This window comes from Aquarana catesbeiana, linkage group LG04 (assembly GCF_042186555.1).
Source record: "Aquarana catesbeiana isolate 2022-GZ linkage group LG04, ASM4218655v1, whole genome shotgun sequence".
Lineage (NCBI taxonomy): Eukaryota > Metazoa > Chordata > Amphibia > Anura > Ranidae > Aquarana > Aquarana catesbeiana.
The window spans coordinates 367,801,043-367,821,521 of record NC_133327.1 but is presented as its reverse complement, the minus strand read 5'-3'; the positions used below and the strand labels follow the sequence as shown (position 1 = coordinate 367,821,521).

The following is a 20,479-nucleotide window of genomic DNA, read 5'->3' as shown; positions in this document are numbered from 1 at the left end:
GAAGTTGAGTGCACATGCTCAGCGTCATATCCAGAGGCTGTCTTTGGGAAATAGACACGTGGGTGCTGCCAGCATTGCTGCAGAGCTTGAAGGGGTGGGGGGGGGTCAGCCTGTCAGTGCTCAGACTATACACTGCATCAAATTGATCTGCATGGCTATCGTCCCAGAAGAAACCTCATCTAAAGATGATGCACAAGAAAGCCCTCAAACAGTTTGCTGAAGACAAGCAGACTAAGAACATGGATTACTGGAACCATGTCCTGTGGTCTGATGAGACCAAGATAAACTTATTTGCTTCAGATGGTGTCAAGCGTGTGTGGCGGCAACCAGGTGAGGAATACAAAGACAAGTGTGTCTTGTCTAAAGTCAAGCATGGTGGTGGGACTGTCATGGTCTGGGGCTGCAGGTGCTCTATCAGAACGTGCAACCCAAGTGAGACAGTGAGTGTATGTATGTTTTTGTTTTTTGTTTTTTTTTACAAATGCCAGAAAAATGCCTGGCCTGAAAGTGCTTAAACAAATAAGCATTCTTAAATCACAGTACCAATGCAAGTCTCAAGAGAAGTGCGCGCACATACAGACACGAGCCCACAAACAGTTTTCCATCCTCTTGTACATTATAGGCATATGTTGGACCTCTCAAGATAACATGCCCCTGCTGCGAGTTCCTCTGGCCAGTTCCATTAATCTCTTTACTAGCTTTCAAATTATTTACTACAAAATGAAAATCTATTAGACAATCATTTTTTAGTTAAAAACACAAAAAACAAACATGGACCATACCGGTGGTATTTAAAAGCTGTTCATTTAAAAACATTTTAAAATGTACTGAAGCGTGGAGGTTAATAAGTCTTAGGGTGGGGGCCCTCATCCTTTAGAACAGCCGTGCTTTCACACACACAGCGTACTAGCTTATGTATACACATTCTATGCCTCACAACTGACTGGATTAGTGCTGGAGCAGCCTATCAGGGTAAGCCGTCTTCTGGAGAAATGGAAAGTGATTGGTCATGTTAATGAATCGCTTGCTGCAATTGTATCGTGATGGTCAAAAAGCTATTTTGGGTGTTTGTCATTCAGTATGTGGTTGACTCAGGGTCAGTGACAGCTGACAGCTCTACAAACGCAGTGTGATCTTACATTGGTGTATTTTAGATGTTAGAAGTTTCAGCCATCTTTCAATCTGTCACTATATTCTGTATAATGAAGAAAACTCGCCTCTCCGCTAAATCCTGTCAAGACTGTACGTTATAATTTGTACAGCATGCACTGTATTGATTGCATCTACCAATGGGGCAGATTTCAGTGACGGCTTTCTATCCTGCACTAACAGAAGGGAAAAAAAATAAAACACATCGTCATGCCTTTCCTTACTCAAACGTTTGTAAATCATCCCAAAATTTGTTAGAATTGCTCTGTTTGTGTTTGCCTTGTTAGAGCCGCGTTATCCATTTCTGCCCACAGATTAAACTAACAGGCTTATTTAATAAGGGAGGACAAAGTGCACTAAGTGCAGCAATCTCTGGCAGCCAATCAGGCTTTGGCTTACTGAAGGGACATGAACATGAAGCAAATTGGCTGGTTTGTTACAACAATGCACTTAGCACCGTTTTCTCTGCACTATAAAGCTCAGTTCACACCTGAGCGTTTTGAAGCGCTTTCCTAAGATGCTTCAATGTCTGACACGAGATTTGCGATAGTATTCTATGGAGCCTGTTCACACCCAAGGATCATTTTGCTTGAAAAAGTACAGGAGCTTCTTTGGGGCACATTCACGCATTGTTGGTTATTAAAGTATAGATTTTATAGGACGCACCTGAAAGAAGAGGGTGCATTTTTACATGATCTCTTGCCTCTCATAGCAACTAGCTTTCCATTGGCTAAAGCAGAAATGCTCAGGACTAACAAACACACACAATATCTGCTTTAGCCAAGGTTCACACAGGACGCGGTGCAATTTTCATGCAGTTTTGAGTGCAAATCTGGAGTGCAAATTGTGCTTGACAGCTGTGAATGTGATTTTAATAGTCTATGGAGCTCAGGGTGGATTTGATTGACTAACCGACAGTCCCATTCACTTTAATGGGACGACTGATGATGTGGCAGTGACACAACAAGGTGAGGGACGTGGCATTAACGGGCGCTGCCATGATGGATTGGAATTGACAGGTGCTCTTCAAATGTAAGGACTTATTCTTGCTGGTGGTTAGGAAACCTTAAATTTTGTTTGCAATTATTAAAGATTCTATTTAGAATAATTTGCAGTCAGGTTAGTAAAACAGCGATATCAGAACCGATTCAATCATACAGTTTGTAGTGTACATAGATTTGCAAAACAATGGGATAAATGAATATTCCTGTACGTTTGGTTTATCTCACAGTTAATGTGAAATTGTGTGAAAGCATCAATGCAGTGCATGTCATCTCAGCTTGCAGAGCTTGGATTCATTGAATGAGTTTACCAAAATGTACATCATCTACAAGCTACACAACTGAGCCCCATTTCATGCTGAATACACTAAATGTATCTTAAAATAGATTTTTACTCCAAAAGCATTTTATTAAAATAAAAAAAAGAAGTTTTTGAATTTTTTTTTTAAAAAAACCTGATGGAGCTTAAAGTGTCCTCCTCCTCCTTCCCCTGCAGTCGGTGCCATTCACAAAGCACACCGTGTATGTGCAGTAGGGAACCGGCTGCACATGCCGCTTTCCCTTAGACCCCTTCCACACTGGAGGCATTTTTCAGGTCCTTGCAGGGAGGACACACACACGGAAGAGCACTCCGTTCTCTGCCGTTTAGGCGGAGTGGATAAGAGGTAGTTGGGTGTAAACAGACAGAGAAGCCAATTTATTCCCGGCCACCCATATACCAGTTTATATGGCAGCCGCTCCAACAGAAGCCAGCCATTCGGCCAGCTTCTGTCGAAGGGGCATGACAGAAAAAGGTCTGCCGACCGGCTCCCGCTCAGCCATTGGCTGAGAGCGCTGACCGGAGTGAACACAATAGAACAGCGACTCGGACCAGAGCGGTCAGTTTTTTTTTTTTTGCTCAACCCGCTGGGTTGAATGAAATAAAAACTAGCAGTGTGTACTAGGCTTTAAGCTGTCTTTACACTATACAATCTGGCTGTACAATCTTTTAGATCTACCAACAACTATGTAGAGCAAGGGATGGTCTGACTAAGTAAAAACTGATTGGATATCTTAGATAGGTTTACCAAAGCGAAGTAATATGAGGACCTAAGAGAGGATTGTAGTCAGATTGTAAGCTGTGTATGGTGACCCTAAAACTGTATATACGTACATTGAGAAAAAATAAAAATTCTGTATGAGACACAATCGTTCGATTTTCATATAGTATGTGCACAACTGTCGACATCCAAATCAGAATTTGCAAACAATAATTTCGAAAATTTTTCTCCTATGTGAACAGAATGAACAAGTTTAGTTTAATGTGTATGGTTTAACTTTTCACACACAAAAAATCTGAAAACGAAAGATTGCGCATAATCAGAAAAAAAAAAAAGCCTGTCGTACAAGAATTTTTGTACATTATTTCCTTCCTCTGTTTGGACTTGACTTTCTTTTGAAACAGCAAAAAGGAAAAGCAGACTGATCCCCTTCTCCAAAATATGAACGGAAAGCCATTTGTAAACAAACACATGACCAGAAATAAAAAAAAAAAAAAATAGAAATCCTTAAAACCAGCCCTGGTCTGTGACACTTCCGGGAGGCACAGAGGATGTACCCATTATGTCTTTTTGCAGAGCTGAGAACTCACAATCCTGTGAGGATACACTTCAACCCATTCCAAGGGTGCATACTAATGGGAGTTTGAGTACCCAGTCATCCTAGGAAGCAGCAATGACACACAGTAATGTCACCCGTGTCACCAAGAGGTGTCCTACGCCAGGGGCAATGTCATTTTCCAAGGTAATCTATTTACAAAAGTTTTTTGTTTTTGTTTTTAATTGATTTGTGCTAGGGGTGACAGGGGGCTTGCAAAAAAGTAGACCTTCCATTTGATATGGACCATGGTTACATACAGTCATGTTCAGGGCACAAGTCCAGACATGCCTGTGTCTACCAGAATATACTTACACAGCCATTGAATCTACACACTCATCTTTTTCCTCACCTTGTGTTGAGTTATTAAACACAAATCAAAAAACGGTTGTCATGTTTTTTGAGCAAAAAAAATTAAATAAATAAAAAATGTAATCAAAAAGGAACAGGTTGGAAAATTCTGCTGAACCAGGAGATACATTGAAAGGTTAATGTGTTCCTTGCCCGTTAAAAATTGAACTGTTGGTATTGTGCATACAAAACGAGAAACAGATTCCTTTATGTCCAATTGAACAATTTATCTTCTGAAATTCTGTGATTACAAGATGGCAATATGGTTTGCTCTCACAACCGTGCGTCCGAAAATGTGTTCGAATGATTTTTCAACTGGTGCATGGCTAGCATTAGTGGGGTCAAATCTACGCTCATTTTCACCAGCTGTGACGAAAAAGGAGTTAAATGGAAAACTTTATTTTGCAACAAACAAGTTTCTAACAGTGAGAGTCGGTTCACACTGAGGCAGCACGACTTGCAGCGCGACTGCCTCAGACGACTTGAACACGACTGCAGCGGCGGCTTGCAAAACGACTTCTATATAGAAGTCAATGCAAGTCGTCTCAAGTCGCCCCCAAAGTAGTACAGGAACCTTTTTCTAAGTCGGAGCGACTTGCGTCGCTCCGATTAGAACGGTTCCATTGTACAGAACGGGACGCTACTTGTCAGGCGGCTAAGTCGCCCGACAAGTCGTCCTAGTGTGAACCGGCTCTGAGCCCTGGTTCACACTGGAGCGTTTTGACCTGTGATTTGACATGTCAAATTGGTGACAATTGCCGTCAATGGCACCGTCCTAATCGTTGCGACACCCGCATCTGCGGCACTGCACCGATTTCAAAAAGTCGTTTCTGTACTACTTTTTGTGATTTTGGGCTGTGATTTACATTGACATCTGTGCAGAAACCTGAACAGATGTCTAAAAATCGGGACCGACATGTGGGTCCAGCTGAACTGGCATGGCTTCATTCCTGCGGCTCAGTGTGAACCTGGGCTTAAAGTGGTTTTCATTTCAGAAAGTCTATTCGTTCTAAAATCAAACATTTATGAAGTACTTTCAAGTGACAGTCATCATGTCATCAAATGTACTAATGAGGAAGTTTGTATGAATGTTCGTTTGAAATGCTACTAGTGCATGGTCTGCTTAAGTCACATATAAAATTAAAGATTTGTAAACTTAGGCTCCATTCTCACTAGTGCAACTCCAAAGTCACACGATTTCCAGAATGACTTTCATGCTATGTATTAAACTCTGAGGAGCTCATGTCGCAGCAAAGTAGTGTAGGTACCTTTTTTTGGAGTTGCAGCAATTAGAACAGTGGCCTTTGAAATACATGGATTTGACCTGTCATGTGACTTCACGTGGCACTAGTGAGAACAGAGCCTTAAGCTGGACATATACAAATTTTATTAATTTAATAAATTAATTAATTCCTCCATCCACACAAACGAGGTGGATGAAGGAATCCCTCCCGCTGGGGCATTGTTTTCTGAGAGTGGCACTGTCTGCTGTCAGAATACACTGACCAATGGATGCAGCTGCTGATCTAGCATGTCCCTTTGACAGGAGCTGATTAAACAATCAACTCTGTTGAGTGGGGAAGCCCACACACTGAGTAAAATCTGTCGGGTCCCAATTTTGATCAGTGTGCGGTCAGCTTTTCATTTTATAGATTGCTGGCAGTCAGTAGGCACTGGCGACGTAGCCACGGTCTCACAGCAGTCCCGCAGGAAAGTTACATCACCATTACCCAAGGAGATCTTGTTTATAAACTGAAATCTTCCAAGATTTTGCCAAACCTCCAGGGGAAAAGGCTTGTTTTATCCTCCAGAGATCTGGCACAAATGTCATTGGTGTGCCAGCACAGAGAAACAGGAATAAGTCAGCCGCTGATTACTTTTAACCACTTGAGCCCCAGAAGACTTTACCCTCTTTATGACCAGGTAATTTTTGCTATTCAGCACCGCGCTACTTTAACTGGTATTTGCGCAGTCATGCAACACTGTACCCAACCCTTTCACACACACACAGCTTTCTCTTGGTGGTAATAGCGGTGATCAGCGACTTCTAACTGGGCTGCAATAGTGCGGTGGACAATCTAACACTGACGTTGGGGGGACAGACTGTCACTGACATCTCCAGTGACACCAACACAGTGCTCCTAATATACGCCGCCACTGTACTAATGACACTGGAAGGGAAGGGGTTAACATTTGTGGGCAATCAAAAGGTTAACTTTGTGCCCAACATTGTTTACAGTGTGCTTTACTAAGCGATGTGCTTTTTTTGCAAGAAAAAAAAAAAAAAAGGAAGAAGAAATGGCACATTGCTGTTGCCCGTAGAGAGCTCAGTGTTGTATACCCAAACACAGCACTATCATTCGTTGAGCCAGTGTGTTCCGGCCACAATTAATTAAGTGCTATAGCGAATGACAGCACAGCTGGGGCGGGTAGGCACCCCCTACCCAGAAATACAAATCACTTTCATTTACAGGATCCTGTGCAGCCAAGCTACAGGGGGTGGTCTGCCATTTAAAAAAATTAAAAAAAAAAAAAAAAAATATATGGCAGTGCAGGAAGCAGAGCATAGGCAGGGCCAGTGAGCATATGGAAATATAGTAAAGAAAACAGGAGTATACTATTTATAACTACCGTAAATACATTAACCACTTGTTAACTGTAATATATATATATATATATATATATATATATATATATATATATATATATATATATATACATACATACATATATATATACATATATATACACACACACACACACACACACACACACACACACACACACATATACATACACACACACATACACGTTGGGGGGGGGTTGCCAGCGTTTACCGGGATTATGGCTAAAATATCAGCCATAACCCTGGCATTGTTTATTTGTAGCTGGCAGCTGGCTCTCTTGAAAGCATTCCCCTCCCGCCACTCACTGGTGTCAATCCGGCTTACCGTTTCCTCCAGCTCACCTGAGAAACGGCCCAAAAGGTGCGGCTGGCTGGTCACAGAGGCGATAAAAGACTAGTTTGTCTTTGATCGCCTCTTTGGCCTTGGAAGACCGGAGTGACGTCATGACATCACTTCTGGTCCAGGGTGGAAGTAAGTAATTTTCTGTTTTTTTTTGATCTCTTGCTTTAAAAAAGAAAAAAAAAAAAAAAAAAGTTAAAAGAAGAGACTTGGGGTCTTTTTGTCCTGTCATCCCTATTTCTTTTACAAGGGATGTTTACATTCCCTGTAATAGGAATAAACGTGATCCAAATTTTTTTTTAAAGAAATTAAAGCGCCCCTATCTCTCCGTGCTCACATGCAGAAGCGAACACATATGCAAGTCACGCACACATTATGTAAACTGTGTCTGCGCCACACATGCGAGGTATCGCCGCTAATGTTAGCGCGAGAGCAATAATTCTAGCGATAGACCTCCTCTGTAACGCTAAACTGTTAACCTGTTTAAAGCATTACTTATGGAGATTTTTTAAGTACCGGGGTTTGTCGCCATTCCACGAGCTTGCTCAATTTTAAAGCATGACACTCTAGGTATCGATTTACTCGGCATAACATCTTTCATATTACTCAAAAAAAAATTCAGGTATATATTGCATTTTTTAAAATTCATGAAAATTGTTTTTTTTCCCCCAAAAATTGCATTTGAAAAACTGCTGCACAAATACCGTGTGACATAAAAAAATTGCAACAGTCGCCATTTTATTCCCTAGGGTCTCTATAATATATAATGGTTGGGGGTTATAAGCAATTTTCTAGCAAAAAACACTTTTAAACTTGTAAACACAGTGCCAGAAAAAGCTTGGTCTTCAAGTGGTTAAAAGCAAACCTTCACTCCCGAGAGGCAGTTCGCATCTTTTCAGCCCTCTCACCAATCCTAAAAACTGAGTTTTGTTTACTTTTTTTTTTTTTTAAGCTATGGCCAAACCCCCACCTTCATTCCCACCCAGGCAAAAATGACATGTACCCCGTTCCAGCAGCCTCCTGTAAAATCCCCATCACATATCCCAGGAGGCATCAGTCTGGAGGAAGACAGACCTGTCAGCATGTCACCAAGAACCCAGAAGAAACAGTCAGCTTCGATGACATCAGAAAGAAAGTTTTGCCTTTAAAAAAAGTCCCTGACCTTTGCAAAAACACAGAGGCTGAAAAAAAAAAAAAAAAAAAAAAGCATAGATATGAACGCATCCCATAGGATACCATGTTAAATGGACCGTAGTGCACAGGTGCGAACCAGGCCTTGGGGCAGGTTCACCCCTGTGTGGTGGGTTTTAGATGTGTTACCACCGAAGTCTATAGATGTGCCTTTTGACGAAGGCAGAACTTTGTAGTGGGCCGCACCTAAAACGCACGTATAACTTGTGCGAATCCAAAGTCATTCGATTTCCATTGTGACTTTGGCTTTAACTGTTGCATTGATAACATTAACCACTTGCTGACCAGCCTTTTCTGGCACTTTTTGTTTACAAGTTTAAAGAGACACTAAGACCCCTTTCTCACTTATACGACTTGTCCCACGATTTTGGACTGCAAAAATCGCATGACAAGTCATTCTCCATGATTTTCAATGACTACCATTCATATTGGCACGACTTTAAGTCGTGCCGACTTCAAAGTAGTTCCTGCACTACTTTTTTTCTGAAGTCGGATCAAAGTCAAATTCCGTATTATTTTTTTATTAAGAAAAAAACGGCATGGGTTCCCCCTTCATGGGCATACCGGGCCCTTCGGTCTGGTATGGATTTTAAGGGGACCCCCAAGATGAAAAAACGGTCCCCACCCCCAAAATCCATACCAGACCCTTATCAGAGCACCAGCCTGGCCAGTCGGGAAAGGGGGTGGGGATGAACGAGCGCCCCCCCCCCCCCCCCGCACCGTACCAGGCTGAATGCCCTAAACATGGGGGGCGGGTGCTTTGGGCCCCCCCCAAAGCACCATGCCCCCATGTTGATGAGGACAAGGTCCCCTTCCCGACAACTCTGGCCGTTGGTTGTCGGGGTCTGCGGGCGGGGGACTTATCAGAACCTGGGAGCCCCTTTAATAAGGGGCCCCTAGATCCCGGCCCCCCGCCCTATGTGAATGAGTATGGGGTACATCATACCCCTACCCATTTACCTGGGGGAAAAAAGTGTCAATTAAAAAAAAAAAAAAACACACTAGACAGGTTTTTAAAGTAATTTATTAGGCAGCTCCAGGGGTCTTCTTCCAACTTCGGGGGTCTCTTCCGACTTTTCCGCTCTCCGGTGCCCTCTGCCGGGCTCCTCCGCTATCTTCTTCTAGCTCTTTTACTAGCTTTTGCCCAGTTTTCTCTGTCGTCTTCTTCCCTCTGGCATGGAGTTCCCCCTAATTATTTGGTAATCAAAGTCGCGTCTCTGCTCACTGAAGTCGTACTGCAAGTCGTGGGGCAAAGTCGGATCCACAGTCGTATAACTGTGTTGTCAAAATCGCAGCCGTGAAATTGCAGCAAAATCGCACGACTTTGGAGTAGCACAAGTGTAAAAGGGGCCTAAAGGTTTTTTTTTTTTAAATAACAAAAACATGTCATACTTATCTCTACTGTGCAACTCGTTTTGCACAGAGTGGCCCCGATCCACCTCTTCTGGGGTCCCTCAGCTCCTCCCCGCATCAGATAACCCTCTGAGAGAAGATCTCTCCCAGGGGAGTTACCTTGCAGACACACTCCCGAGTCCAGTATTTGGCGCCCATAGACGCAGAACTCAGCCCCGCCCCATTGGATTTTATTGACAGCAGCGGGAGCCAATGGCTGCGCTGCTATCAAGCTATCCAATCAACAGCCAAAAACCCTGGGCAGAGAGATGGCGCGGCCCCGTGGGACAAGTTTGAGGGTTCAGGTAAGTAAAACGGGGGGGGGGCAGTCACTGACAGGTTTTTTTTCCACCTTAATGCACACGAACCTTTACAACCCCTTTAAATCTGTATTTTTTGCTAGAAAATTACTTAGAACCCCCAAACACATGAATACAAAATAAACAAACAATACATAACCCAATTTTTGGGAAATATAAAAAGAGGGTGTTAGGTCGAGTATATCCAGCATATCACACTAGGAAATTGCGCACACTCGTGGAAAGGCACAATTAAGATTTCAAAATGTACAAATCTTCATAGGCGACGCTTTAAAAATATCTACAGTTTACCAGTTTAGAGTTACAGAGGAGGTCTAGCACTAAAATTATTGCTCTCGTTCTGACAGTCGCAACGATACCTCATGTGTGCCGTGAACGTTTACATACGGGTGCGGGACTTACATATGCATTCGCTTCTGCATGCGACCATGGAGGGATGGGGCGCTTTCAATATTTTTACACTGTCCCTTTAATTTATTTTATTCCTATTACAAGGAATGTAAAAATCCCTTGTAATAAAAATAAGGACAACAGGTCCTCTTTATGGAGAGATCTGGGATGAAAAAGACCCCAAATCTCTCCTCTACCTTTAAAAGCAAAAGAACAAAAAAAAAAAAAAAACCCCAAAAAAACATAATAATAATAATAATAATAATAAAGGTTTACTTCCGCCCTAGACCAGAAGTCATCCAGTCCTCCAAGACCATAGAGGCGATCAGAGACAATCTGGTCTCTGGGAACCTCTATGGCCAGCCGTGCAACCCCTTGGGATTGTTTCTTGGGTGCACAGGTAAAAACTGTAAGCTTGGGGGGGGGGGGGGGGGCGGTAGGGGGTTTACCCCTCCCTCTGCTTCAGAATGCAATTCAGAAGCCAATTGGCCACTTGGACCGCTTTCATGCGGGAACCTTCAAGTTCCATTGAAATACATGGGCTGCAACTTTTCGTATGACTTTAGTGTCCAAAGTCGCACAAGTGTGCATCGGCCCTAAGCTGGCCAAACATGGATCAAAATAGGACCGCTTCAGCAGGAAATGGACAAATTTCAACCTGCATTTTCTGTTGCTGTGAAGTCAATCTATTGCTCGACTTTAAACAGTCGGGCTTGTTGGAAAACTTCAGTTCGATGAGCGCATGCAGCCAATAGGCTGCAGTGCTGATCAGTCGTGCGTGTCCTGCTGACTTAGTGTGGAGGATCCCACCCCCCCATCCACTTCGAAAGTGGCTGGGAGAGGGGGGGGTCAAGATCAGGGAGTAGGGTATGGGCAGCTTTAGGCCTCATTCACACTTCGCATGGCAGGAACGCTTGCTCCTGCTTGCGTTTTTTACCCCCTCTTATGTGTATGAGCTGCCCAATGTGCCAAAGAAGCTCCTGCACATTTCCGAGCACTTTTTGTTCAACGTGCGTCAGCCGTTTTCCAAAAATGTGCAGCAAAACGTGCGTTCCCTGTGCGTTTTTTTTTTCATGCGTTTAGGAGACGTGAAGTGTTAATGTGGCCTTGGGGGGGGGGGTCTGCTTTCAACCTGGAGCAATTACTTCCGGTTGTCTCCAGGACCAGAAGTAAACTGAAGTATCCTGAATAAAAGTGACAGGGGGAGGGGTTACAATGTCGGAAAGGTGAAGATACTTCTGGTTGTCTCCAGGACCGGTGTTCTGCTGAGAAAGTTCCCCTCTGCGGATAAGGACCCCCTTGTACTGTGCAGGCGCAACGTTTGCACAGTACGAGGTGGCGGAAATAGCCGAATAGTTGTAAATCAGCTGTACACGGCGCCTGTAACAGGGCCGCTCGCCACGCTTCGGGCACGGCCTCGCTTCACTCAGCACTTTTTTATTCCAACTCTAGGTCCACTTGGATGGTGGGGTTTGAACCTGGACTCAGGTGCCGTGTACAGCTAACTGAAGGTTTTCAGCTTCGGCTATTTTTCGGCGGCTCCTTAGTCATTAGTATTGCGCAAGCGCTGCGCCTGCACAGTACAGGAGGGTCCTTATCCGCTGGGGGAACTTTCTCGGCAAGACACTGGAAGTAAAGGTAACTCACCTGAATGAAAGTGACAGGGGAGGGGTTACAAGGTAGGAAAAGTGAAGGTACTTCCGGTTATCTCTAGGACCGGAAGTGACCTCTCCTGAATGAAAGTGACAGGGGGGAGGGGTTATAAGGTAGAAAAAGTGAAGGCACTTCCGGTTGTCTCCAGGACCGGAAGTAAAGTGACCTATCCAGAATGAAAGTGACAGGGGAGGAAAAGTCAGTGTTCTCACCTTCCAGCCGGCAGAGCTGTTACTGTCGCCCTTGTCCTTGAAGTAGGGCACGGATCGGACCATCCAGTCATAGATCTGGGAGAGGGTGAGCCTCTTATCCGGGGAGCTGTCTATGGCTCTGGTGATGAGATCGGCATAGGACATATTCCCCCAGGCATTCCTCCGGGATGAGCACTTCCTCTGCTGCCCTCCGCTCACCGATCCCAGTGCACTCTGCACCGCCTCCACCACCCCACCGACCGGAGCGGCCAGGACGGTCATCGCCCCCACCTCCCCTCCTCCGGGGCCGCTCACCAGCAGCAGAGTGCCCCTGTCCCCGGCCGCCGGAACCGCCACTTCCTCCTCATCGTCCTCCTCCTCCGGGATGGACGTGTCCCCGGCTACACCGGGCTTGGCCGGGCTGCCTTGGGAGTCGGGTCTCTGCAGGGGCCATGTGCACGATCGGGGTCGGCTCTGGGGCTCAAAGTCCGGGTCGATCTCCACGTTCCTGGAGGGGGAGTCAGGGGGTAAAGCTTCGGCCATGCTGCGATGATGGGAGCTGTCAGGGAGCGTACATCCAAAGTGGGTGCGGGGCTCTAGACGGGCTCCGCCATGGTCCCGCTGGAGGATGGAGGACGGACGAGACTCTTTGTCCCGCGATCGCGGGCTCTACACATCCAATTCCTCCCCGATCGCACTCCACGATAACTTCACTTCACGTGCTGCGAACACCCCCCATCAGGGAGCCCGGCCTCCTCCACATCGGCTGTGTTGTCATCCACTAAGCGCATAACCTCCGTGCTCCCGCTGCTGCCATCTTGACAATCCCCCCCACACCTCATCCAGGTCTCTTCCTTCACACCGCCACTCACTGGGGCTGCGGGGAGCGTGCAGCGCCTACAGCTCGGCTCCTCTCTGAGTACAATGTGTACTGACAGTCCGGAGAGATGTTCAGCCTGTCACCCTCTGCACAGCACCGCTCACTTCCACATTCCTCCTCCTCCTCCTAACAACCACACAGGAGCACTACTAAGAGGCACACGCAGGGTGCACACAACCTAACGGCACCCGGGACCGCCCACTGGGAGGAGTCTGCGAGGGGAGGGTGCACGGCGCACTCCTTCACTGCCGCATTCCACTCCCGTGTGCCTCACTACCTCACAGTCATACACGAGAAACACAATGGGGGTTATTTACGAAAGGAAAACCTACTTTGCACTACAAGTACACTTGAAAGTGCAGTCGCTGTAAATATGAGGGGAAGTTCTGCTGATTTCATCATCCAATCATGTAGAAGCAAAAATGCTGTTTTTTATTTTCCTTGAATGTCCCCCTCAAATCTACAGCCACTGCACTTCCAAGTGCATTTGTAGTGCAAAGTGGATTTGCCTTTCGTAAATAACCCCCATTGTATACACACAGGGAAGGGACACCTCTATCAGGTGTGTCTCTGAGGAGACCAGCTATCATTTTTTTGTGCCCAAGCAGAAGTTACCCGACCACTTCATCGCACTATGACCTGACCACCTCATCGCACTATGACCTGACCACCTCATCGCACTATGACCTATGACCCGTCCACCTCATTGCACTATGACCTATGACCCGACCACCTCATTGCACTATGACCTATGACCCGACCACCTCATTGCACTATGACCTATGACCCGACCACCTCATTGCACTATGACCTATGACCCGACCACCTCATCACACTATGACCTATGACCCGACCACCTCATCACACTATGACCTATGACCCGACCACCTCATTGCACTATGACCTATGACCCGACCACCTCATTGCACTATGACCCGACCACATTGCACTATGACCTATTAGCCAACCTCCTCATCGCACTATGACCTATGACCCGACCACCTCATCGCACTATGACCTATGACCCCACCACCTCATTGCACTATGACCCAACCACATTGCATTATGACATATGACCCGACCACCTCATCGCACTATGACCCGACCACCTCATTGCACTAGGACCTATGACCCGACCACCTCATTGCACTAGGACCTATGACCCGACCACCTCAGTGCACTATGACCTATGACCCGACCACCTCAGTGCACTATGACCTATGACCCGACCACCTCAGTGCACTATGACCTATGACCCAACCACCTCATTGCACTATGACCTATGACCCGACCACCTCATTGCACTATGACCCGACCACATTGCACTATGACCTATTAGCCAACCTCCTCATCGCACTATGACCTATGACCCGACCACCTCATCGCACTATGACCTATGACCCCACCACCTCATTGCACTATGACCCAACCACATTGCATTATGACATATGACCCGACCACCTCATCGCACTATGACCCGACCACCTCATTGCACTAGGACCTATGACCCGACCACCTCATTGCACTAGGACCTATGACCCGACCACCTCAGTGCACTAGGACCTATGACCCGACCACCTCAGTGCACTATGACCTATGACCCGACCACCTCAGTGCACTATGACCTATGACCCGACCACCTCAGCGCACTATGACCTATGACCCAACCACCTCATCGCACTATGACCTGACCACCTCATTGCACTATGACCCAACCATATTGCACTATGACCTATTACCCAACCACATTGCACTATGACCTATTAGCCAACCTCCTCATCGCACTATGCCCTATGACCTGACCACCTCATCGCACTATGACCTATGACCCGTCCACCTCATTGCACTATGACCTATGACCCGACCACCTCATTGCACTATGACCTATGACCCGACCACCTCATTGCACTATGACCTATGACCCGACCACCTCATTGCACTATGACCTATGACCCGACCACCTCATCACACTATGACCTATGACCCGACCACCTCATCACACTATGACCTATGACCCGACCACCTCATTGCACTATGACCTATGACCCGACCACCTCATTGCACTATGACCCGACCACATTGCACTATGACCTATTAGCCAACCTCCTCATCGCACTATGACCTATGACCCGACCACCTCATCGCACTATGACCTATGACCCCACCACCTCATTGCACTATGACCCAACCACATTGCATTATGACATATGACCCGACCACCTCATCGCACTATGACCCGACCACCTCATTGCACTAGGACCTATGACCCGACCACCTCATTGCACTAGGACCTATGACCCGACCACCTCAGTGCACTATGACCTATGACCCGACCACCTCAGTGCACTATGACCTATGACCCGACCACCTCAGTGCACTATGACCTATGACCCGACCACCTCAGCGCACTATGACCTATGACCCAACCACCTCATCACACTATGACCTATGACCCGACCACCTCATTGCACTATGACCTATGACCCGACCACCTCATTGCACTATGACCCGACCACATTGCACTATGACCTATTAGCCAACCTCCTCATCGCACTATGACCTATGACCCGACCACCTCATCGCACTATGACCTATGACCCCACCACCTCATTGCACTATGACCCAACCACATTGCATTATGACATATGACCCGACCACCTCATCGCACTATGACCCGACCACCTCATTGCACTAGGACCTATGACCCGACCACCTCATTGCACTAGGACCTATGACCCGACCACCTCAGTGCACTATGACCTATGACCCGACCACCTCAGTGCACTATGACCTATGACCCGACCACCTCAGCGCACTATGACCTATGACCCAACCACCTCATCGCACTATGACCTGACCACCTCATTGCACTATGACCCGACCATATTGCACTATGACCTATTACCCAACCACATTGCACTATGACCTATTAGCCAACCTCCTCATCGCACTATGCCCTATGACCCGACCACCTCATCGCACTATGACCTATGACCCAACCACCTCATCGCACTATGACCTATGACCCGACCACCTCATCGCACTATGACCCGACCACCTCATCGCACTATGACCTATGACCCGACCACCTCATCGCACTATGACCTATGACCCGACCACCTCATCGCACTATGACCTATGACCCGACCACCTCATCGCACTATGACCCGACCACCTCGTCGCACTATGACCCGACCACCTCACCAGGCGGTCAGGTAATAAGTTATAGTGCAATGAGGCGGTCGGGTAATAAATTATAGTGCAATGAGGAGGTCGGGTAATAGGTCATAATGCCACGAGGGATCGGGTAATAGGTCATAGTGCAATGAGGTGTTTTTTTTTTTTTTTCAACGTGCATCAGTTGTTTTCAAAACGTGTGCCAAAACACGTGTTTCCTGTGCGTTTTTTGGCTGATGATTGGGGGTCTTGTTTTCAATCTGGAGCAATTACTTCTGGTTGCCTCCATGACCAGAAGTAAAGGGAAATCTCCTTAAGGATGAGCTCCGGCGTGTTCCACACCCCACGTGCAGAGCCCGCCAGGAAGTCAGCACTGCACTGCGCTAATCACAGGCAGTGAGACTTTGTCCTGATGGGAGGCTGCAGAGATTGGAAAATGTCTCACTGCCTGTGATTAGCGCAGTGCTGACTTCCTGGTGGGCTCTGCACATGGGCTGTGTGAACACGCCAGAGCTTATCCTTACTCCTGAATGAAAGTGACAGGGGGAGGGGTTTCCATTTTGTTGAAGTCTACTAGAGCCCGACAAGCAGATCCTGTCTGTTTTGCACCAGTCTATTCACATGGTGATCCAACTGACACAGGTTTGGAGGGCAATCGTACTGTTTTCATTGTTTCAGGTTATTACCCAGCGGATTTCATTCACAAATGTTACCTAGAATCTTTATTTTCCCCAATGTTGTCTGAGTTTGCATTAAAGTAGAACTGTGGGCATTTTTTTCACTTTGGATAGAACAAGTGAGGGTTATAAGCCCTGTCAAATTTTTTTTTTTTTGCCATCTGTGTTCCATTGCAGAAATTTCCCTTCACTTCCTTTCCCATAGCTAAACAGGAAGTGAGAGGAAATCCCCGCAAATTAGGAGAATTCCTTGGGGACCCCTAGGTCACTAGAACTCCTGTCCCCATTGAAAGATTTTCCCTCTATTACTTTTCTGGGGACAACCCAAAATTTGGGATTTTCTTTTACTTTCACACTGGTGCCATTTGTCATGCGATTTGACAGGTCAAATTGCATGACAAGTCGCACCCTATTGTAGGCAATGGAGCTGTTCAAATCTGTGAAATGCTGACTTTGTGGTGCCGCATCAATTTGAAAAGTAGCTTCTGCACTACTTTTGGCATTTCAGGTGGAACTTGCATAGACATCTGTGCATGAAGTCGCACAGATGTCAGCCAAGTCGCACCTGAAGTCGCACTGACATGCAGCTTTAAAATCGTTTTATTTCAACTGAAGTTGCACGATTTCAAAGTCGCACAATTTCAAAGCCGCATTCAGTGTGAACCTAGACTAAAAGATAAGTTCACCTTTCATAACATGTTACACCCATATTCAGAGTTTAACATGTAACATGTTATGAAAGGCCTGGCCCCCGATCCCCCTCTCTGACAGCTAGCTTTTTGGGGACACTAGTATAATTCTGATTGTGATCAAGATACTGATCCATACAGACACTATACTAGTAATGGCGATTTATAGTGTGACTGTGATAGAGTGACGGGCAATTTGGTGCTAACAGACACTGACTGCTAGGGACACTAACTGACGTTGCTAGTGACACTAATACAGTGATCAGCGATAATACTGTACCATGACACTGTACTAATGCTATTGGCTAAGTGACAGGAATAATCAGGAGGGCAATCAAGGGGTTAACTGTGTGCCTAACAAATGTACTGTATGTGTGCTGCTTTTAGTTACAGATCTGGCTAGGTTTCTTCACTTGTTTTCAGTTCTCAATGGCCGTGAGAAGTCTAGCCAGTTTACAAACACAGAGATCTGTGCTGTGATTGGCCACAGCCGATCAGCAGGTATACAGACAAACTGATTGGCTGTAACCTGCTGACAAGCTTGTGCTGTGGCCAACCAGAGCACAGGTCAGCAGGGAGCACATGCCTGAGTGCCTAAAAACCAGGAAGTAAACTGCAAATGTACGGGTACATCATCTAGCCTGCAGCTGCTGCCCACTCACAGTAAATGTACTGTGATTGGGCGGCAAGTAGTTAAAGCCCCACTCTGGGATCAATGTAATCTTCCCTCCCACCTCCTCCATCCAATTGCTCATCAAAAAAATCCCTGTCTAAATGCCTGTTTTTACTAATCTTACCTCCTCCTCTGTTTACTTCCTGCTTGGGGTACTTTATTAGGGGTTCACGTCTGCCTGTGTGAGGTGGACTCTTTCTGTAGGATGGCCACCTGTGACGCCCCATCTGGAGAGAGAACAGGACCAATGTCATCACAGGGGGATGGTAGGAGACCAGTGGTCTCAGGCACCATCACAGCACTGACTTGGTGACACCCCATGACCACCAGAACCATCAGTGCTAAGGGACTATGCTTTTCGGGTGCTGCAAGAAATAGCAAGCCTCCTTTGCCTCTCCGTTCCCCGTGTCAGTGTTTTCCTCAGACGAACGCTGGAAGTCAGAGAAAAGCGCAGTTGTCAGAGCAGCCTCTCTTCTCTGTCTCCCCACTAGCCACATGCGCCAAGTGGGGGTGCCCTGCCTGACATTATAGCAAGCCTTACAGTACACCTAGAAAGGTAAAATAAAGTTCATGCAGTAGAGTAAGTGATATGTGTCATGAAATTAAAAATGATACTTCTCCTTGAAACCCTATATTACTATTAAACAGTAGGTCAGACAAGCTATACAAGGCTTTGCCATGTACTGTGTATTTGGCTACAGGAATCTCTCTTTATTAGGCACATATTGCACAGTGGCAGCACGGGCCCAGTCCACTGTCACTGTGCAGGGTGCAATACAGCATGCTATATCAGCTGACTATATTACTACTTCTCCTCTCTCCCCTGCGAACAGGAAGTGATCAAAAGGAATAGAGGGAAGTGTGGGCAACAGAGCAACACAGAGCTGTACAATGACCACTACCACTGTGAGAAGGGTCAGGCGGATACTCATCTCTGGAAACCTGTCAGCTGCCAGACTGGGCACAGACCTGCTGCTGATATCGACACCACATGATAGTACAAAATATTCGTTTATATGGCCCAGGAACTGCAACATTCGACAAATCAAAATTTGCAATTTTTTTCCAGTTTCTGGCATACCTGTTGCAAATCCTCTGCAACATGCACCGCACAGTATGTTGTTTGCTTGGTGCACGTTAAGTGTGCATTGTCGTGCTAGTCCGCTTTGGAAAGATTTCACATCCGGTCTTCTTCAGGTGGCCATACACAGAAAATGATAAGAAGACTTGTCAAGGAAAATACAGACAGTTGTAAGTGGCTAACATAGGTTCTATCCTTCTTTACTCTATCTAAAAAAATAAAAAAAACTTTGGCTGGGTATCCACCTTCCTATCCAGCAGAATTAAACCCAGAAGCAAACATTTGTATTGTAGTTTACAAATTCATCGAAGTGATGGCTGAATTCAGTTTCTTTTTAAGGCTGGTTTCACACAAGAGCACAGAGCGGCTCAAGGCAGGGAGTCTGCTCAGGCCCCAATTTACTCCCTTTGCTGCCCCAAGGCCGGGTCCTTCAATGCCACACACACACACACACCACCATTCTCATCCTTTATCGATGACTGCTACAATAGATCAATTAAAAACATATCTCCACACACGAGAACACTGAAAATAACTGGCTTTAATTGTACAGACTGAAAATACTTTGTAATGCAGAAAATGCCTTTTAAAGATTATAGCAGTAAGAAACTCCCTACAATTGTTTAGTTCTAACTTTTCTTTTGGCAAACTCATCGATGATATTTTCGTAGGACAAAGTATTTAAAAGTTCTCACTCAATGGCAAGTAAAGCTAAACTGATCAGTCTTTCTTGACCCAAAGATGATCGTAAATAGTTCTTTACTCGTTTCAGACATGAAAAAGATCATTCTGCTGATCAGTTAGTAACCAGAGTGCAAAGATAAATACACATTACTATATCAGTATTAGGGTAAATAACCTGCAATTTTTCTGCTTTGAATGTTTTGTAGGGCTCTGAAATTGAAGCTTCACCTTTATCAATATTTTGTAGACGCTATAACTTTTGCGCAAACCAATCAATAAACGCTTTTTGCGATTTTTTTTTTTTTTTTTTTTTTTTTACCAAAAATACGTATCAGCCTAAACTGAGGAAAACAATTGTTTTTTTATATATTTTTTGGGC

At 45.7% G+C, this 20,479-nt stretch overlaps 1 protein-coding gene across 2 annotated transcripts in view; it reads right to left on the bottom strand.

Annotated features, from left to right (window-relative positions):
• FOXO3 (forkhead box O3) overlaps window positions 1-13,314 on the bottom strand; it is a 118,581-nt gene extending 105,267 nt beyond the window's left edge. Inside the window, exon 1 of one of the 2 annotated variants that reach the window (XM_073627043.1) lies at window positions 12,261-13,314. In XM_073627043.1, the coding sequence (XP_073483144.1) occupies window positions 12,261-12,782 (522 nt within the window). In that variant the 5' untranslated portion in view covers window positions 12,783-13,314. The remainder of the gene's footprint in view (window positions 1-12,260) is intronic. The other variant, XM_073627042.1, reaches the window with a different exon arrangement.
• Window positions 13,315-20,479: the final 7,165 nt, after the last annotated feature.